Source organism: Eulemur rufifrons, chromosome 7 (assembly GCF_041146395.1).
Source record: "Eulemur rufifrons isolate Redbay chromosome 7, OSU_ERuf_1, whole genome shotgun sequence".
In the NCBI taxonomy this organism is placed as follows: Eukaryota; Metazoa; Chordata; class Mammalia; order Primates; family Lemuridae; genus Eulemur; species Eulemur rufifrons.
The window spans coordinates 119,226,133-119,249,278 of NC_090989.1; the positions used below are offsets into that span (position 1 = coordinate 119,226,133).

At 36.0% G+C, this 23,146-nt stretch overlaps 1 protein-coding gene across 5 annotated transcripts in view; it reads right to left on the minus strand.

The window, feature by feature from the left end:
• Positions 1–1,369: 1,369 nt before the first annotated feature.
• Positions 1,370–23,146, minus strand: part of NCK1 (NCK adaptor protein 1) — an 88,505-nt gene continuing 66,728 nt past the window's right edge. For all 5 annotated transcript variants that reach the window (XM_069473202.1, XM_069473204.1, XM_069473201.1 and 2 more), the window contains 2 exons: positions 4,347–5,059; positions 1,370–1,708 (listed from right to left, as the gene is read on the minus strand). In XM_069473202.1, the coding sequence (XP_069329303.1) occupies positions 1,514–1,708; positions 4,347–5,059 (908 nt within the window). In that variant the 3' untranslated portion in view covers positions 1,370–1,513. The remainder of the gene's footprint in view (positions 1,709–4,346; positions 5,060–23,146) is intronic.

Here is a 23,146-nt window from a genome sequence, read left to right on the forward strand (position 1 = left end):
GCTTATTGGGAGAAGCCAGGGCTGCCACCAAGTGGCAACATAAGTCTTTAAATGATTTTAAAATTTAAATAATAAAAAAATTAAAAGTAAAACAATTTCATAAATTATACAATTTCAATTTTACCATCAATAATTCTATTGTATTAAATGTTTATAACACTACAAAGAATGAAAAGATTCATATAGGCAGCATTATGGAAATTTTTGAAAATATCATATGCCTTCCTACTGTTTACTAAGTTATGTGATTTTAGTAAGTATTTTCAATTCAAGTGTTGATGCTTACTTTGCTTAAATTTCCAGAATTAACGACAGGGAGAAAAATATAACCGGTATTCTTCCGTGGCCTACAGAAGTAGATTCAATACTTCACAGTAACCTCCCATCCACATACCCAAAGTCCTACTTGGTAAACAAAAAAATATGATTTAAAAATAATATAATTTTCTCTAACCATATCCCCTCATACTCCTCAAGTAAACATCAATTTTAGTGTCCTAGTCAACAAAACTCAAAAGTTGAAATGAGGAAATGAAAATGGGAAATATTATTCCTGACAATTTCTAATGTTTAGGGAGGAAAAAAACCCCAAGGATCTCAGTGCCCTATTTCCCCTAAACTTGGCCATAACTTATTTCATACAGGCATAAAATAAATATATCCTAATACAAGATGAGTTGATAAACTGATACTATGGGATAAAAAGTAACATTGGAGTATCCATTTACAGTTTGAAAAGCTAAATATCTCTGACACTGCTTTGGTCTCTTTAATAATCAAATGAGAAGCATCAAAAAAAATTCTTAGGAATTTAGTAATTTTGCTTCCAACAGTTGTAAATTAAAATTGTACATGATAAAAAAAATTGTACAAGATGTTTTCTAACTTACGTCCCATCTGTTTTGCTATACATTGAAGACAATGAATGAATTTTAAAAAATAATGGCAGATACAACAGACTTGGTATTTACAATGGCTTGTGATAAATACAATACCTGAAAATAATTTCTAATTTTCCATTTATTATTGCTATTTAGTCACAGAAAAAATTAACACTCTCCAAGAAATTTATTTTAGCATATGTCATATATAGATATAATAATTTTATAAGAAGAGAAATCATGACAGAAGTAATAGGGTGCCTTTACAAGGAAATAAAGGAAAGGCAATAAAAGGAATTCTTCCATAAAAAGACTTCTGATCTGCATTATTTGATTCGTTTTTCAAAATACAAAACCTTAATATTAGAAGCAAAGAAAAAAATGGCAAAGAAGAAAACAGTAAAACAGAAGATCAAGGATAAGAATTGTTCTATGCAGATGCATTGCATACATAGTATTTATATATATATATATGGGCTGAGTTATAATAAAAATACTTATGTATTACAGTCAATTCTCATATAGAGTTAGAAATAGCAATTTCCAATCATGCACGACTGGACCACCATTTTCTCAGTCTTCAGTTACATGACAAATTAAAGCTAGGTAGCAGTCACTTCTGGTCATCAGTATCAGGACAAATGCTTGACAAGATATAATTTTTCTCCTTGTTCACTTGTAAAAATTGGTGCCTTTTTGTAATGTTCTACAAGTTCTTCCATGGTGCTGAATTTACGCTGCCCAATGCAGTAGACAGTCTCTTTTAGTTGGACTTTAAAATGCTTGTTTTTCCCTTGTGCTTTCAGTGATACTGAGAAATCGTTTGGCTAAAAGAAAAAAAAACACATATAGTAAACATATTGAAAGCCATCTATGAGCATTTTTATATTAAAATAATAATAGCTAAAACTTGAGCATTTACTAAGTGCTAGACACCATGCTAAATTATTTACATGGATTATCTCCTTTACTCTTCAAAACAAACCCTTTTTACAGATGAGAAAACTGAGGCTCAGAGAAGCTAAGTTGCCCAATATCAACTATCTAGATAACAACAGAGCCAGGATTCAAACCGGTGTAGTCAAAAATCTCTTAACATCCATGGCTCCCATGCCATACACCCACAACAAATCCTTTAGTTTAATATTTAAAGCACAAGATCTATCTTCTGTCTAGTCAAGCTACTGGAGAAACACATGAGAAAATCTAAGACAGTCACCCCTTTTCAATTTGTAGCTAACAATAGCTATCTTAACCCTAACACTCTGAATTCCCCAAAATGAAGTACACCTAAATGAGGAGTAATCTTAACTCTAATGAGAGACCACAAACTCAAATGCCTACAAGGGACAAAAGATTAAAGTAACCAAGTGTCAGGGTAGAAAGGTAGATGGGCAGAGGGAATGACAGTGTAGGGCCAATCTAAACGAAGTAGCCACTTCTCAGTTGTGACTGTTGCCTTCCAGGAACAGGGGCTTAACATTGGCAGGTCTTCCAACTTTAAATGGGAAGTCTAAAGTCTGAATTTTTATAATAAATCTACCAATATTTAAATATTGACAATGAATTTGAATATTTAAAAAACCACTGTGTGAAGGGAAAACAAAATATGCCTATTTGAGACTTCTACCTTAAAAATTATATTGCTAAAAATAATAGTATACTGTATTTTTTTGGTTTGTTTTTTTTTTTTTTTTTGAGACAGAGTCTCACTTTGTTGCCAGGCTAGAGTGAGTGCCGTGGCATCAGCTCACAGCAACCTCAAACTCCTGAGCTCAAGGGATCCTCCTGTCTCAGCCTCCCGAGTAGCTGGGACTACAGGCATGCACCACCATGCCCGGCTAATTTTTTCTATATATATTTTTAGCTGTCCATATAATTTCTTTCTATTTTTAGTAGAGATGGGGTCTCGCTCTTGCTCAGGCTGGTCTCGAACTCCTGAGCTCAAAGGATCCGCCCACCTCGGCCTCCCAGAGTGCTAGGATTACAGGCGTGAGCCACCGCGCCCGGCCTTGGTTTGTTTTTTGATAGGATCTTGTTCTGTTGCCCAGGATAGAGTACAGTGGCATGATCATAGCTCATTGTAACCTTGATCTCCTGGGCTCCAGCAATCCTTCTGCCTCAGCCTCCAGAATAGCTGGGACTACAGGCACCCACAATCACACCCAGCTAATTTTTTGTGGTTATTTTTTGTAGAGACAGGGTCTTGCTATGTTGACCAGGCTGGTCTTGAATTCTGGCCTCAAAGTGATCCTCCAACCTCGGACTCCCAAAGAGCTGGGATTACAATCACACCTGGCCTTGTATTCTGGCTAATATCTATGCTTGATTATGCACAAGAAAATACGTATTATTCTACACTTAAGCTACTCTTTTTAATTGGGTGGGTTTTTTCCCCTAGGGCAATGAATGGGATTGTTTGTTTTTTCAATTTAACATTCTTCTAAACAGCCTATATCAACCCCAAAATCCTCTTTTTATACAATTACTCCCAAAGTTTCAAACAGTGGGCCAGATTAGGCATCTAACAGAAGATGGATTCTACCACTCTTCCCCACTATCAACCACCTGCTCTTCTGAGTAGTTAGGTACAGGCCCCATTTTTCTGAACTTCACATCAGGAAGTTCAATTAATCTTCCTCTGTCTCTGTCTCTCTTCCTCCTGCTCTCACACATTTTCTTCTTTCTTTCAATCTTTTGCACAATTACACATTCACTTTTGTATAACTACATTCACACAAAGTCAACATTAATCATGATTTGATTAAGTGGAGAAGTAGCGATATCCTATCAAGGAAAAAGAAAGGCCACTTTTAAGAAAATAAGTGTGACCAAATTCTAATATCCTGAATAGTACCCCAAATCACACAACTATATTTATACTTTAATTTTTAGGGTTTTATCATTTTGTTTACTAATATTACAATTTACCTTTTATTGCAAATGCATTTCAAACACAGAAAGTGTTAAAAATAGATTTTTGAGGTACATAATGAAGGTGTATTCTAAATTCCAAACAACTAATTTATGAAGAAACTTAATATTAATTAATTCAGGGATTTCCTATGTGATAACGACTACAGTGATTATCTTCTTATACACTACATCCAACAGCAATTTAAGAAATGTTTCCCAGTTTAATTTACTGTATTATTCTACTTTCAATGAAGAAGCCAATGTTCAATTTTCTCCATTTTTCAGTTTTACACAACAGAAAATATTCCAAGAATGCAAAAACAACAGAACTAGACAAGACTAAATAATCTAGTGCAGTTTTATTGCTACAGCTTTTATTCAAAACAGATACAATTAGAACGAACACTGACTTTAGCTTCTGAACGTTTATGCTTATGTCCCAGCTTATTACCTGGTTGAACTTTAGGGAAGCCACTTAACCTCTCCGATCCTCTGTTTTTCTTTTTAATACCCAGAACTATTTGCATTTACCTCTGAAAATCAACTTACCGAGGATTCACTATCACGAATGAGGAAATCCCCCTCATGCCCTCTTTCATTTAATGCCATTTCAGCTTGATGCCTGGTGACTTTGCCGTAATACCAAGGATTGCCAGCAAACTTCCCAGTGAGTGACGGCCTAATGTAATCACACAGTGGAGGTGACGGTTCCAAACTTGAGGTTAATGGATTATTCTGCATAATGGTAACATAGTTTTTTGGCACCAGACCAACCATTCCATTGATCTTCCTGCATTTCCACCACTCTGGGTCATTTTCAGGTTTTTCAATAACATCCATTACATCTCCTTTCTCAAAATTAAGTTCTTCATCATTGGATGAGCTGAATGGGTAAAGAGCCTGTACCACATGCAACACTTGCCCAGTATTTAGGTTATTGACGACTGCTGCTAATTTCTCTGACAGAGAACCCACATGGTCACCCAAAGGACTGTCACCTTCTTCAGTTACATAGTTTGAAGGGAACCACCCAACTTGTCCATTGTAGCTACCCCGCCACCACCCATCACTGCATTTCTCCATGACGATCACCTTCGTCCCTTTTATCAATGATAATTCATCCTCCCTCTCAGCCATGTAGTTAAATTTCACATAAGCAGGCATGTTGAGGTCATAGAGACGTTCCCCTGGGTCAACAAAACTATCATCAGCTGGAGATGCAGAATCTGGTACACTAGGTTTTCTTTTCACCTTTCCAATACCTGTTTAAATAAAAAGGGGTAAATAAGAGGAGAATATAAAACAATGATTATCAAAAATCCCAATTTATTAACAAAGCATCTTCGACTCTGTATAGTTTTTGTTAAGCCTTTAAACTTAGACAACAAATTCCTATGGGGTACAATCATGTTTTTGGAAATGAGATACAAATTCTTTTCATACCAAATGAAGATTTAATTTCCGTTATTATATGACAGTTCATCTTCTTGTTTTTTCTCTTGCCAAAGGCACTGAAGTAACTACATAAAGTTGTTCTGAATCAATGTATTTTCTCTTAAATATAAATAAAGATTTCTCATAGCTACACCAAAATACGCAAAGGCTCCACCAAATCCATATTCCTCTTGTTTTTGTTTATTAACCTAGACTCTACAATTAGCTGTACCGAAATAAGACAATAACTTAATTAGAACTTGATATGCAATATAAAATTGTAGTTACATCTAGGTAATCTTCCCATTTGCTTTCTTAGTTCCCAGACACAGGTAGCTCTATTTACCTCATGTTTATTTTAAAACAATATATTAAATATATATAATTTACTTGTTTGTCTCCCCACCCCCCAGACCCCCCATTCACATGTAACCTCTACAAGGATGGTGATTTTTATTTACTTTGTTCACTTGTACAGTGCTTAGTACACAATAAATGCTCAATATATATTTGTTGAAAGAAATGAGAAAAATCAACAAATGGTACTATTAGCACAAATGCATGCTACATCAACTTCAGTCAGGCATTTTCACTGCTGCTCATTTCTTTGCACGTAATTTTGTGCTCTGCTTCACCTAGAAAGCTGAGGTTTTCCTAGGTAACACTTCTCAAATTTCTTCTCAATCTCAAAACTCTTTCTTACTACCTTCACTCTTTCTTCACCCAAGTTTCCAAATCCTAATCTTCCTGCATTCTTAATATCATCTTCCCTAATCTTCTGAGACTCTTTGCCATCCTTGTTTCCCTCCTATCCTGTCCCCTGTCCCTTTAATTGTCTAAAAATACTTGAATCTCTTCTCCCAAATAAAGTTATTTTAACTCTGCTACTCCTTTTAATACATTAACTGCCATGAGAGTTGTATTTAACTCAGGCTAGTTTTGAGCCCCAGGACCTTGTGAAGCATATGTAACTTACACATCTCTTCAGCTTGGGAGCCGTAAGGACTATTTTTCAAGTTGCATATAACTCATGCACAGAAAACAATAAAAAATAATATATTCTTTATTAAATTAGAAAGGATCATTTTGTTTTCGAAGTTTTTATTCTATTTTCATAATAAAACACCATGGCCCCAAGGAAAAAAATTTTTCTTTCTAGTGTTGCAGTCAATGTGTTAAACTGTACCATTTTTTATAAAGTTGTCTTCCCCTTTTTCCTCAACTTTTTCATCACTCATTCACACTCCTAACTTTATAATCTGATTCTCTATCTCTACCATTCTACCAAAACTACTCAATTAAAACCATTCTGATGAAAACTGTGTCATCTCCTTACTGCCAAATCAGTACCATTCAGTCCTCATCCTTCTCAAATTCTCCTTGCAGCAAACAGGATCACACCATCACTCTCTCCATTATGTTTTTTCCTTCTTTGAGTTTCCCGAATCTCCTGTGTTCCCTCCTGACTTGTTTATATATTCTTGTGTGCCTCTCTGTGGCCTCCTCTAAACCTTGTTGTTATAAATTGCATTGTACTTGCTTATTTGCCTGTCTTTCTTAGTATGAGAGTGAACTTCCTCAGGGAATAAAACTAGATCTTATTCTCTCATATCTCCAGTGCTCAGCAGTACCCACATTGGTAATATGAACAAAGTGAATGTTTGCTGAATAAGTGAATGATTTCTTAGTTGAAAGTATTTTCCAAAATGCCATACTTGACCTTCCCTTCTAGTGTAAGAAAATTATATACTTTCATTTTCTGTAACTTCTGTTTAGAAGGTTCCCAGATCTCTTTGTAGCTCTCAGATCTTTCTGGAATCAAGCACTACAATTCCAATTGCCACCGGACACCCAAAGATTGTGCCATCAGCACCTCAAACCCATGTCCAGATAAAAATAATCCCTCCTATATGCATAAATTAACTTCTTCTCTCCCAATTTTCTTACTTCTGGTTAATGATATCTACATTCTAAAAAACCTCTACAGCAGGGGTGACATCACCAAAAATGTCAGAGTAGGGAAATTTAGGGCTTCATTCCGCCAAAAGGGCAATTAACAAGATCACAAATACTGTCAACTTTTGCAGAACTCTCAAATCTAGTAAAAAACGTACAAAATCTAGGGCACGGCTTGGTGAAGAAGCTGTTGCTTTTTAGTAACGAGAGTGCTGTGGCATCTTAAGTTGCCTGCATACAGTCCCCTACACTCCAAGTCAGTGGTGGCTGTGAGGACTGCAACCTCAATTCCTAATGCCAGAGGGAGCAATATAGACCTTATTCTTAAGGGATTGTGATCGCAGGTTTCAAGTTGTCTGGCTGCAAAGGCTTGGCTTCACCTGAGTTGGAGCATTCCCAGGCCTAGGGAATACTCCTGTGTGGCTTTTGCCAAAATCCTTTAATTGATGCAGCAGCCTGGGGCAAGGGACAATCATTGGGACAAGGAACAGAGAGATGGAAAAGGTTGGGCAGAAAAGGGATGGGAAAGGATATATGCGGGGTAATAAGGGCTCTTAAAAGCACCTGTGTGTACTAGTGAATCAAGAAGGCCACACACATGGCGCCCAGGGCTGAACCAATGCTCAGGAAAGGCCCAGCAAAGTCCTGAGAAGACCCTAAGCTTTCACCTCTGGCTGACCTTCAGCCTCTGAGCAAACAAAAAATGAAGGCTGGCTGGGCGTGGTGGCTCACGCCTGTAATCCTAGCACTCTGGGAGGCCGAGGTGGGCGGATCGTTTGAGCTCAGGAGTTCGAGACCAGCCTGAGCAAGAGCGAGACCCCATCTCTACTAAAAATAGAAAGAAATTATATGGACAGCTAAAAATATATATAGAAAAAATTAGCCGGGCATGGTGGTGCATGCCTGTAGTCCCAGCTACTTGGGAGGCTGAGACAGGAGGATCCCTTGAGCTCAGGAGTTTGAGGTTGCTGTGAGCTAGGCTGACGCCACGGCACTCACTCTAGCCTGGGCAACAGAGTGAGACTCTGTCTCAAAAAAAAAAAAAAAAAAATGAAGGCTAAGGCAGAATTGTAAATGGCTTGGCTAAGGAGTAAAAGAGTACACCAACACAAAGCCAATCTATAAAGATGTGGAGAGTACTTTTTCTTTGTCTTTTGGCTCCAGGTGTTTAAAAAAACTGTCAAAACACTAGCTAACTACTAAGCAAATGGAACACAGACTTCAGTGGCCACACATGACTAAGAAAATAGACCTTATAAAAATAGTACAGAAAAATCACAGAACAAACAAACAATAACCACCCTGATATAGTCTGGATATTTGTTCCCTCCAAATCTCATGTTGAAATTTGATCCCCAATATTGGAAGTGGGGCCTAAGAGAGATGTTTGGGTCATGGGGGCAGATCCCTCACAAATGACTCAGTGCCGTTCTCGAAGTAATGATTGAGTTGTCAAGTTCTTGCTCTATTAGTTCCCATAAGAACTGACTGTTAAAGAGAGCCTGGACAAGACACAGAAATAAAGGTATCCAAATCGGGAAAGAGGAGGTCAAACTATCACTTTTTGCTGACAATATGATCTTAAATCTAGAAAACTCCAAAGACTCCACCAAGAGACTCCTGGAATTGATAAATAAATTCAGCAAATTCAAAGGTTACAAAATCAATGTACACAAATCAGTAGCATTCCTATACACCAATAATAGTCAAGCTGAGAGTCAAATCAAAGACTCGATACCATTCACAACAGCTACAAAGAAAATACCTATGAATATACTTAACCAAGGAGGTAAAAGATCTCTACAAAGAGAACTAAAAATCACTGAGGAAACAAATTGCAGACAATTTTGTTAAGCCTTAGGTCTAAGTCTTTTCCAAATAAATGGAAAAACATATCATGCTCATGGATCAGTGGAATCAACTTTGTTAAAATGGCCACACCAGCCAAAGTGATTTACAGATTCAATGCAATCCTCATCAAAATATCAATGTCATCTTTCACAGATCTAGAAAAAAATGGTTCTAAACTTCATTTGGAACCAGAAAAGATCCGAAATAGCCAACACAATCTTAAGCAAAAAGAACAAATCTGGAGGCATCATATTACCAGACTTCAAACTGTACTACAAGGCTATAGTAACCAAAACAAAATGGTATTGGCACAAAAATAGACACACAGACCAACAGAACAGAGAACCCAGATATAAAACCATCCATGTGTAGCCAACTGATCTTTGACAAAGCAGACAACAATGTACAATGGGGAAAAGAAGCCCTATTCAATAAATGGTGCTGGAAAAATTGAATAGCCCCATGCAAAAGAATGAAACAGGACCCCTACCTCTCACCACTCACAAAAATTAATTCAAGATGGATAAAAGACTTAGACCTAAGGCATGAAATCTTAAGAATTCTAAAAGAAAATGTTGGAAAAACTCTCCTAGATATCAGCCTAGGCAAGAATTTATGAAGAAAACTCCAATGGCAATCACAGAACAAAAATAAATAAATGAGACCTGATTAAATCAAAAGCTTCTGCACAGCTAAGGAAACAATCAACAGAGCAAACAGACAACCTACAGAATGGGAGAAAATATTCACAAGCGATATATCTAATAGAGGGCTAATAAACATAATCTACAAAAAACTCCAGCAAATCAGCAAGGAAAAAAATAAGCAATCCCATTAAAAAGTGGACGAAAGACATGAACAGAAGCTTTTCAAAAGAAGATAGACCAATAGCCAATAAACATGAAAAAATGTTCAACATTATCAATCATCAGGGAAATGCATATTAAAACCATAATGAAATATCACCTTACCCAAGTTAGTATGGCTTTTATTAAAAAGTTCAAAAATAACAGATGCTAGCATGAATGCAGAGAGAAAGGAACACTTGTACATTGTTGGTGGGACTACAAATTAGTGCAACCTCTATGGAAAACGGTTTGGAGATTCCTCAAAGAACTAAAAGTAGACCTGTCATTTGATTCAGCAATGCCACTACTGGGTATCTACCCAAAGGAAAAGAAGTCATTCTATCAAAAAGACACCTGGGCCAGGCATGGTGGCTCACGCCTGTAATCCTAGCACTCTGGGAGGCCGAAGCGGGTGGATCGCTCGAGGTCAGGAGTTCGAGACCAGCCTGAGCAACAGCAAGACCCTGTCTCTACTAAAAATAGAAATTATCTGGCCAACTAAAATATATATAGAAAAAATTAGCCAGGCATGGTGGTGCATGCCTGTAGTCCCAGCTACCTGGGAGGCTGAGGCAGTAGGATCGCTTAAGCCCAGGAGTTTGAGGTTGCTGTGAGCTAGGCTGACGCCACGGCACTCACTCTAGCCTGGGCAACAGAGCGAGACTCTGTCTCAAAAAAAAAAAAGACACCTGCACTTGAATGTTCACTGCAGCACAACTCACAATTGCAAAGATGTGGAATCAGTCCAAGTGCCCATCAATTCATGAGTGGTTTAACAAAATGTGGCATATGTATACTATGGGATATTACTCACCCATGAAGTATGAATTAAGGCCTTTTGCAACAATTTGGATGGAACTGGAGACCATTATCCTAAGTGAAGTATCACAAGAATAGAAAAACAAATACCATATGTATTTGCTATTAATTTGGAACTGATGAGCATACATGTGCACAGAGGAAAATAAAACTCAATGGAAATCAAGCAGGGGGTGGGAGGAGGAGGTGATGGGCGAAAACCTACCTAACTGGTACAACGAACACTATCTCAGTGATGAGCACATTTATAACCCTGACTCAAGCATAACAAAATTGATACATGTAACCAAAAGCATTTGTTCCACTGCAATATTTTTTTGGGAAAAAAAGAAAAATGTGAAAATGTGTTATATGTATACCATGGAGTACTACTCAGCCACCAAAAAAGAGTGAAATAATGTCTTTTGTAGCAACTTGGATGAAACTGGAGGCCATTATTCTAAATGAAGTAACCCAGGAACAAAGAACCAAATACCACACGTTCTAGGATATAAGTGGGAGCTAAGTAATAGATATGCCTGGTTATACAGAGCAACTTAATGGATATTGGAGACTTGAGGAGGATGGTGGGGGAGGAGGATGGTGGGAGAGTAGGTAGGATAAAAAATTACCTATTGGATACAATGTACACTGTGCAGGTGACAGGTATATTAAAAGCCTAGACTTCTCCATTATGCAATTCAGCCATGTAACAAAAAATACTTGTACCCCCAAATCTATTGAAGTCTAGAAAGAATTCAAAAGAAAAAAAGATAGAGTGTGAGCGCGCAAGCCTGGAGCCTCCTTCCCTCTTTCGCATGCTTTCTTCCTCTCGTCATGTGATGCCTGCTCCCCTTTGCCTTCCACCACGAGTGAAAGCAGTCTGAGGTCCTCACCAAAAGCAGATGCTGGCACCATGCTTCTTATACAGCCTACAGAATCATAAGCCAAATCAATCTCTTTTCTTTATAAATTACCCAGCCTCAGGTATTCCTTTATAGCAACACAAAACAGACTAAGACACACTCATAACAAGATGCAAAAATAAACCCCAGGGAAGAGATGGAATCTGATACTGAAAGGAAAAAACATCAGCTAAGAATTCTATAACCAGCAAAACTGTTCTTCAAAAGTGAAGGAGAAATTAAGACATTCCCAGAAAAACAATAACTGAAGGAATTCATCACTACTGGACCTGTGCTATAAGAAATGCTGAAATGAAAAGACACCAGACAGTAATCTGAAGTCATATGAATAAAGAACAATAGTAAAGGTAGCTACATAGGTAAATACAAAATCCAGTAGTATTGTATCTATTGTAAAATCCTTTTTTCCCCTAAATGATTTAAAATAAAAATGTATAAAACAAAAATTTCAAATCTAGGTTAATGGGCATAAAATGTCTAAAATGTATAAACATGAAGCTGCAAAGGAGCAGAGTTAAGTATGCTACTGAAACTAAGTTGGTATTAATGCAAACTCGACTGTTAAAAACATTAGATGGTATTTTAATTTTAATCCCCATGCTAAGGGGAGATTCACTAAAGAAAATTTTAAAATATATAGAAAAAGAAATAAGAAGGGAAATAAAATACTACATCAGAAAAAATAAATCACAAAAGAAGGCAGTAATAGTCGAACTGAGAAGAAATAAAAGTATAAGACTTACACTAATGGAAAACAAATAGCCGAACTATACAAGTTCTTCATTATCAAATAATTATTTTAAATGTAAATGGATTAAAAATGTGATTCAACTGTTATCTACAAGACACTTTTCAAAAAAAATTATTTTTAGAGAGATGGGGTCCTGCTTCGTCACTCAGACTGGAGTACAGTGGCATGATCATGGCTCACTGCAGCCTACAACTCCTGCACTTGAACAATCCTCCCACCTCAGCCTCTTAAGTAAGTAGTGGGGACCATAGGCATGCACCACCACTGCCTATATATATATTTTTTTTTTTCTCAATTTTTGTAGAGAGAGGGTCTCGCTATGTTGCCCAGGCTGGTCCTGAACTCCTTGGCCTCAAGTGATCCTCCTGTCTCAGTCTCCCAAAGTGCTTGGATTATAGGCATGAGCTATTGCACCCAGCCAAAACACTCACTTTGGATACAAAAACGCAAATAGGTTTGAAAGTGAAAGGATGAAAAAAGATATCCCATGTAAATGATAACCAAGAAAGCTGGGGTGGCTATGTAAATATTTGACAACATAGACTTAAAGACAAAAGTTGTTACAAGAGACAAAAAAGGACATTATATATTGATAAAAGGATCAATCTATCAAGAAGTGTTAACAAGTACAAATATATATACACCTAAAAACAGAGCCTCAAGACATAAAAAGCAAAATCTGACAGAATTAAAGGGAGAAATACAGTTCTATAATATAGTTGGAGACATCAATATCCCACTTTCAATAATGGAGAGAACTAAATAAAAGATCATTAAGGAAATAGAGGACATGAACATACAATAAACCAACTAGATCTAACAGATATATGTACGTATAGAGAGAATATTCCATCAAACAACAGCAGAATACATGACACACTTTGTTCTCAAGTGCATATAGAACATTCTGTAGGACAGACCATATGTTAGGTCACAAAACAAGCCTAAATAAATCTGAATTTGAAATCATACAAAGTATCTTCTCTGATCATAATGGAATGAACCTAGAAATCAACAGCAGAAAGAACCATAAAAATTCAAAAATATGTGAAAATTAATCAATACACTCTTAAACAACTGGTGGATTACAAAGAAATTTCAGGTGAGATTAGAGAATACTTTGAGACAAATGAAAATTAAAATACAACATTCTAAAACCTACAGGATGCAGCAAAAGCAGTGCTCAGAGGGAAATTATAGTTCTAAAAGCTTACATAAAAAAACCCCAATCAACAACTTAAATTTACAATTTAAGGAACTAGAAAAAGAAACAACTAAACCCAAAGCTAGCAGAAGGAAGAAAATAATAAAAATTACAGCAGATATTTGATTTCTCATAAGAGTTGACATAAAATTTAAAAAAAAATACAGCAGATATACACAAAAGAGAACAGAAAACAACAATGGGAATTTTAGAATAAAAGTGGTTTATTTGGTTTATTTGGTTATTTGACAACATCAGCAAAACTGAACAATCTTTAGCTAGACTGACCAAAAAGACAAGGGATGGGGAGGGGGGAGAGGGAAGACTCAAATTACTAAAAATCAGAAATGAAGTGGGAATACTTCTACAGACCTTACAGAAATTTTGAAAAAGAAATACTATAAACAACTGTATGCCAACAAATTAGTTAACCTGGATGAAAAAAGATCAATCCAAGAAACAAATAACCAAAACTGACTCAGTAAGAAATAGAAAATTTGAACAGACATATGACAAGTAAAGGAGCGAATCAGTAATCAAAAATCTCTCAACAAAGAAAAGCCCATGACCAGATGATTTCACTGGTGAATTCTACCAAACATTTAAAGAACTAACATCAATGCTTCTCAAACTTTTCCAAAAAGTTACTAACTCATTCTATGAAGCCAGCATTACCCTGAATACCAAAGCTATAACAAGAAAACTACTAATATCACTTATAAATATATATGCAAAAATCCTCAACAAAATTCAGTTGATTCTCATTATTTGCAGTAGTTACGTTCCATAAAATTACCATAAATACTGAATTAGCAAATTCTGAAATACTGCTCCTGGAGGAAGTATAGGGTTAGCCTCTATTCACACTACTGTCAACCAATCACTACACAACCTTGTTTTATGCCTGTTTCTTTTTAAAGACATTTTATTTAATATAAATTATGATTTATTAACATTGAACTTACAACTAAAATCATTATAACTCATGCCTGAATGAAGCTTATCTAACATATTTTTCCATAAGGCAAATCACAGCTTTCTTACATTTAAAAACGCTAGACAACACTTCAACGCTATGACTGGTGGCCATCTTAAACAGCAAAATCATCAATAAAAGGAACAAAAATGCAAAAACACTGCATTAAGTAGACTGTGAAAAGGACACTTGTTTACAGTACGAGAGGTGAAACAAGAAGGCAGAGCATCACCTCAACTGGGAATGTGCATATCAGGCAACTCAAGTTTTTTGCCACACTGAACATGTACACAAAAGCACTGTGAGTATCAATTTTGGGCTTACAAATAAATTTCATCAAGTAGGTGAATTCACAAAAACAAAATCTGTGAAAAATAAAGATCACCTCTACTAGAAAACCAAATCCAGCAAGCATATTAAAAGGATTGCACATCATGACTAAGTGGGATTTACGCAAAGGTGGTTCAACATCTGAAAATCAATGTAACATACCACATTAGCAGAATGAAGGGGAACTATAATCACCTTAATTGATGCAGAAAAAGCACTGGACAAAATCCAAAAGCCATTCATGATAAAAACACTGAGCAAACTAGGATTAAAAGGAAATTTCCTCAACATAAAGAGCATTTGTGAAAAACCCACAGCTAACATCACAATTAATGGGGAAAGACAAAGCAAAGATGCCCACCCTCTTCCACCACTTATATTCAACATTGTACTGGAAGCGCTGAGCAAAAAAAAAAAAGTATTCTAACTGGAAAGGAAGAAGTAAAATGATCTTTATTCACAGATGACATGGACTTACAAACAGAAAATTCTAAAGAATCCACACATCACACATACACACAAACAAAACCGTTAGAATAAATTTTAGCAAAGTTGCAAGATACAAGATCAACTGCATTATTATATACTAGCAATGAACAATTCAAAGACGAAATTAAGAAAACAATTCCATTTATAATAGCATTAAAAAGAACAAAATACATAGGAATAAATTTAATAAAGGAAGTATAAGACATGTATACTAAACTATAAAACACTGCTGAAAAAATTAAAGTCCTAAATAAATGGAAGGACATTCTGTGTTAGATGGCAATATTATCCAAAGCAGTCCACAGATTCAATGCAATCCTTATCAAAGTTCAGCAGCTGATTCTAAAATTCATACAGAAGTGCAAGGGACCCCAAGTAGCCAAAACAATCCTGAAAAAGGAAAACCAAGTGGGAGGACTCATCCTTTCTGATTTCAAAACTTAATACAGTAATCAACAGATACATAGACCAATGAAACAGAATTCAGAGTCCTAAAATAAACCGATACCTCTATAGTCAATTGATTTTCATCAAGGATGCCAAGACCATTCAATGGGAGGAAAGAACACTCTCTTCAACAAATGGTACTGGGATAAATGGATATCCACACACAAAAGAATGAAGTGGGACTCTTATTCAGGTCATATATAATAATTAACTTAAAATGGATGAATGACTCAGAAGAAAATACAGGAGTAAACATCCATGACCTTGGATTTGGCAATGGATTCTCAAATAGATATTGACACCAAAAGCACAAGCAACCAAAAAAAAAAAAAAAAAAATCAATTGTACTTTATTAAAACTAAAAAACATTTGTGCACAGAACACTATCAAGAAAGCAAAAAGATAGTCTATAGAGTTAGAACAGAACATTTATAAATCACAATTCAGATAATGGTCTAGTGTCAAGAACATATAAACAACTCTTAGAAAACAAAATTCAAAAGTGAACAAAAGACTCGAATAAAAATCATTTTTCCAACGAAGATATACAAATGGCTAACAGACACATGAAAAGATGTTCAACATCATTAGTCATTAGAGAAATGCAAATCAAAACCACAATGAGATACTATCTTACACCCACTATGACGGCTATAAACAAAAAAAAATCTTTTAAAAAAGGGAAAAATTAAGTGTTGGCACAATGTGAAGAAATTGGAACCCTCTTACAATGCTGGCTGGAATGTAAAGTAGTGCAACCAATGTAGAAAACAGTTTGACAGTTCACTAAAAGGTAAAACAGAATTACTATATGATATAGCAACTCCACTAGGAGTTGGCATACACCCACAAGAACTGAAAATAGATATTCAAACAAATATTTATACATGAATGTTCATAGCAACACTATTCATAACAACTGAACTGTGAAAACAACCTGAATGTCCATCCATCAACAGATGAATGGTAAACAAAATGTGGTATATAAATATTAGGTCATTAAATAGGAAATGTCCAATTTCAAATCAAAAGTGTAGTTTACTATATCTCAAACAAGCAGCAGTACAATTAATCAAAGTATGTGCCTAAACCATTGACACAGTTTTGCCATCTTCACGGTAGCTTGTTTATGACAACAGTAAAGAAGGCTGGAGAGTGAGTGGTGATGAAATCACAAAAGGCATTTTCCACAGCTTGTGGAGAATTGAATATTTTTCCTTGTAAGAAGTGGTCCAAAGCCTGGACGAAGTGGTAATCAGTTGGTGCAAGGTCTGGTGAATACGGTGGATGACACAGACCTTCCAAGCCCGGCCTCTGTAGTTTGAGCAGCATTGTTTGTGTGACACATGGTCAAGTGTCGTCTTGAAAGAGGATTGGCCTCTCTGTTGACCAATCTTGGCTGCTTAATCAGAAGCATCCTCCTCATTTCGTCCAGCTGGTTGCAGTAGACATCGCTGTAATCGATTGAGCAGGTTTTCACAAAGCTGTAGTGGATAATACCAGCGCAGGACCACCAAACAGACACCATTAGTTTTTTTGTATGAATATTTGGTTTTCAACTGTTTCGGCACTTCATCTTTAGCCAACCATTGTGCTGAATGCTTGCGATTATTAAAAAGAATCCATTTTTCATCACACACAACAATATGGTGTAGAAATGGCTCACCTTTATGTCTTGACAGCAAAAAAGGGCAAGCTTTGAGACGATTTCACTACTGATACTCGTTTAACTCATGCAGAACCCATCTATCCAGCTTCTTTACCTTGCTGATTTGTTTCCAATGGGCCAATATTCTTGGAATAGTAACGTCAAACCTTGCTGCTAATTCATGCATACGTTTAGATGGATTTGCTTCCACTACAGCTTTCAGCTCATCATTATCCACCTTAGTCTCAGGTCGCCCATGTGGCTCATTTTCAATATTAAAATCACCAGAACAGAACTCAAACCATGGATATCCTGTGCGTTCATTAGCCACATCCTTCTAAAATACTTTGTCGATATTTCAAGCTGTCTGCGCTGCACTGGTTCCACAACAGAACTCATATTCAAAAATAACTGTTGACTTGTCCATGGTTTCATAAAAATTGCTCTAAAAAAACCTTGAAAGATAATAACAAGCCAAAATGTGCATTTGAAAGACTAAGGATTTACCTTCACAATAAACATAAAACAAGAAGTGTCAAAGTGAAATGTCAGAGATATAAAATGTCAAACTTAGTACTTAAGGAAATTGGGCATTTCATACTTAATAACCTAATATAATGGAATGGTATTCAGCCATAAAAGGGAAGAAGTACTGATATACGCTACGACATGGATAAACTCTGAGAAATATTATGCTAAATGAAATAAGCCAGACACAAAAGGCCACATATTGTATAATTCCACTTATATGAACTATCCAGAATACATGAATCCATAGAGACAAAAAGCAGATTAGTGATTGCCAGGAGCTGAAGGGAGTGAAGAATGGGGTGTGACTATTTAATGGATTTCTTTTTATGGCGATGAAAACATTTTGGAATTAGAAGTGATGGTCGTACAACACTGTTAATATACTCAATATCACTGTATTATGTACTTTCAAATGGTTAATTCTACGTTATATGAATTTTACCTCAAAAAAAATTTTTTGAAGAGTCTTAAATCCTCGGAATCATTTTTTATCTCCTTATTGCCCACACTTTCCATTCCCACTATGGTTGCTCTAGTTCAGGCCTATTATGTTGTACCTGAGCCTTTACTACCCTCTAGTTTCCTTACTATCTAATCTCTCCCTCATTTAATCCATCATCCATATCAACCAGTCTAATCTTTCTATAAATATAGCTGTAATCACATGATACCCCTGCTCAAAAGCCAATACTGCCTCTACATTGTCTATCAAATTAAGAGAAATACTCTGTCTAGAATCTACTGTCCTCTCTAGAATGTCCACAGCCTTCCTTTATAGGTTTATGATATAGACTACTGAAGAAAAGCATAGAGCTTGAATCAGACTTTGGGTTCCAATCCCAGCTCTGCCACTTACTAACTATGGCATTTTGAACAAACTCTTACTTTTCTGATCTTACAAATGGAGAAAATAGCATTTATCTCATAATATTGTTTTTGAGAATTGAATAAAATAAAGTAACAGCATAGTATGTATAATAAGTGCTAAATAAAAGCATCCTAGTATAAGGCCCCAAACCAAAACTACTCTAAACTTTATAAAAATGGGCTAGTCAAAATCTCTGGAATAAAGTTTCCACTTTTATGACTTAGTTTATCTTGTTTGCTAGTTTCTTCCCAAAACCTTAGTAAAACTCCTTTCACTCAAAAATCTACACATTCAAGAAGTATCATTTTAAGCAATAACTTTATTTTATTAAACTTCTTGCCTCAGGTTTCTCAATATCCTTCATTTCCCACCCCACCCCCAATAATGTATACGTTCTCCTTCTTAAAAACCCAAGCACCTTGTACTTCTGAGGTACCTGTATTATAATTCTTCCTGTATTTGTCTTTTAAGCTCATCTACTACAGCAAAAGCTCCAAATAAGAACATTCTATGTCTCATTGATCTTTTGAATTTCCTACACCATCCAGAACTGTGCACACAGCAGATTCTCAATAAACATTTGTTAAATTGGGTAAAATTGAATGATATAAGCAAATACAAAAAAAATTTAAACCTGAAAATAAAGATTAATTTCAAAATGATTTTTTTAAAAATTCTGAAAAAGATAACGTCTAAAACTAATTATACATTGTCAAAAAAAAGAAATGAAGAATTTTGGAACAGACCCAATAATTAAAGTCCCAAGTGAGAAAACACCAAGAATAACGTATTTTAATCTTAGAGGCCAGAACTGTTTTAGGAAAAGAACATATAGAATAGCTTAAAATATGTTTTCTATGTAACAGAAAATCCTCTGTGATCTCTCTTGTTAGCATGTCTTCAACCCCATACATGTTTTCCCTTAACATACTGATGCTATAACTAATGCTATAGCCATATCATCAAGCTCCTCAGAGTTACCAAAAACCGGTGTTCTCTCAAGGCTTTGAGCCTTGCACATGATATTTTTCTGCCTAAAACACTTCTTATCCTCATCCTCCAAGACTTAGGCCAGGTATTTGCTCACTGAAGATTTCTCTTTCTCTCCTTAAAACAGAGTAGATGTATTCCTCCTTTGTGCCATTACTACTCTTCATAAATATCTTTACTATAACAGCTAACCCTAACCCTCTGTTTACCAAAATCATCTTTCTTGAGATCAAGCACCAGGTTTTTAATCACATCTCTATCCTCAGTGCCAGGCCCATATTAAATATTCCATTAATGTTTATCATGTGCATGACTGAACAAATGTATGCATAATCGGTAGGTTTACTATTCTACTCCGAATACAATTCTTTGCGAAGGGCCTGTTTATTGTCCTTTGTTTCTATTGCTAGAAAATGGTCCTTTTAATCTACTGTCATCCATGAGAATAGATGAAAAGTACTTTACAAAGTTATATAAACATAAAGTATTAATACTTTTGGGTTTCTCAATTATGTTATAATCAGCAACAATTATATTCTTTCATAAATTTCTCTCTGATCAATATTTTAGCTTTTCTAAATTCTTCCTTAGTCTGTTCAGGATACCATAACAAAAATACTATAAACTGGGTAACTTATAAACAAGAGAAATTTATTTCTCACAGTTCTGGTCACTGAAAAGTCCAAGTTCAAGGCGTCAGCAGATTCTGTCTGGTAAGGGCCCATTTCTCATAGATGGCACCTTCTTGGCTAAGTCCTCACACGGTGGAAGGGGCAAACAAGTTCCCTTGGGCTTCTTATATAAGGGCACCAATCCCATTCATGAGGACTCTGCTTTCATGGCCTAGTCACCTCCCAAAGGTCTCACCTCTTAATGTCATCATATTGGTGATTAGGTTTCAAGCTATAAATTTTGGGGGGCACAAACATTCAGACCATAGCACTTCCCCATCTCACACAGTTAGTTTACCACAATCCTCCTAACCTCAATTAGTACTTTTTGCACCAAACTGTTCTAATCCATTGCTTACCTAATTCTTTCTCTACTCTTTAGTCATAAACGATTCACTATGAAAACTTTAACAAAAGAGATACAGATTTTAATTTTAGTCCTGCTACTGGTTGTGTAATCTTGGTCAAGTTATTTAATTTCCTTGAAACTCTAGTTTCCTTGGTTGTGAAATGGTGGTGTGTAGTAATTACCTACATCATAAAATTTTTTGTAAAGAATTTTAAAAACTGTATATGTAAAGCATTTAGCACAGTACATAGTGCATAGCACATAGCAGGCACTCAATCAATGGTAGTTATTACTTTCCTACCTCCTAGTGTGTCTGGTATTAAAGTTTCAAAATTACTTAAACCTTTTTATTGCATTATATTGCTAGATTTGGCTGTAGTTGGGAAGGAAATACTCAGATTTAATCACTGAGCTGGTGCACAATTCTGAGGCTGTCAATTTCTTTTATCATTACACGAGCATGCACGTGTGTGTGTGTGCGTGTGTGTGTTTAAAGAGTTAGTATAGCTTCAGATCATCTCATTACTACCCACTGTTCTTACTTCCCTGTTCCTATAGCACTGTTTCTTAATTAGAGCAATGCATTATAAATACAAGACTTTTTAAGAACCTAGTTAAGCATTGTGAACATTCCTTCCTTGTGTCGTAGCTGTTCTCTTCCTGAGGCAAATCTCTGTACCCATAACTATTCCTTATGTAATCTGGTTTCCAAATCCTTGATATTCCAGATGCCAGTGTTTGGAAGCATCCAAGTTTCTCATTACCATTGTTTAAAAAATATCCATAGAGGATAAGCTACATCGTGTTTTATTTGGCCAACACACACACACAAGGGAGCTATTGCATCATTTCACCAGAATACCTCACAGGCTTGAATCAGTGCCATCACGGGCTGTGTTGAGACTTTAGGTACTACAACAGTTCTTACTAAGTCTTCTAACTTATGTAAACTGCTACCAGGCTAGGTTATCACTGATCTTTTCAATTCCTTCTTTTTTTTTTTTTTTTTGTTGAGACAGAGTCTCACTTTGTTGCCCAGGCTAGAGTGAGTGCCGTGGCGCAGCTTAGCTCACAGCAACCTCAGACTCCTCGGCTTAAGCGATCCTACTGCCTCAGCCTCCCGAGTAGCTGGGACTACAGGCATGCGCCACTATGCCCGGCTAATTTTTTCTATATAGATTTTTAGTTGTCCATATAATGTCTTTCTATTTTTAGTAGAGACGGGGTCTCGCTCAGGCTGGTCTCGAACTCCTGACCTTGAGCAATCCACCCGCCTCGGCCTCCCAGAGTGCTAGGATTACAGGCGTGAGCCACCGCGCCCGGCCTCAATTCCTTTTAAAAACTTAATGCAGGATTTTACATTATTGTCTGTTCCCATTCATCTGGTTTATTTCTATCTTGATTTTTAGTTTCCAAATGTATTTCAAACCCAATATATATTTATTAGCTATTGCTTCCAACATGAGGTCTTCCTTACTTTACATACATCATTTTTCCTTCATATAAATCACTGAGTAAATGTTCAAGAGGATGGGGTCAAAGAAAGTACTACTGCTTCTTCTAATTCCTTAGCGAACTATAATTCTGTTCTTATGTTCCTACTTCATCAAAACCAATTTCTCCTTCATTGATTTCTTCATTCCTATGACACACCCAAGACTGCTTAGTTGTTTACCAAGACTTTAAGACTTAGAGAGTTAGAAGGGACTTTCCAGAATCATCAAGTCTTGCCCAACTCACTCCTTTACAAATAAGGAACAGGAAATCAGGAGAGTTTAGTGATTTATCATAGGCCACATGGCAAGTAAGTGATATATCTGGGAGCAGAACTAAGGAATTCTAAATATAAATATATGGTATTCTTTCCATCACAGACTTTTATTAAAATTTTTGTATTTTCATCTGTTCATCTCATCTACATGAAATAAATTATTTTTTATTATCTTCTGATTTATCTAAAACACTGCGTAATTTTTGTTTTCAATGGAATTCTGGCTACCACACAAGCAGCACATATCTTGTTTCCTCTACTTTTTAAGGCCATTCAGGGAGCGTCTCTACTCTGACAAGTTGCCTGGCAAAATAAAAAAAAATGTTAGGGTGCTACAGGGATTGAGGAAAGGAATACCTTTGTTACAAAGTTCAAATCCTGACCTTGGTCTACAAATGCATTTTAAGATTCATTATCAAATTCCTAAGACTCAGTAGAGAGAATGGTAATTTTATCATTATATTGATGAAATATATGATGATATATATTAAATTACTCTATCAATGATATA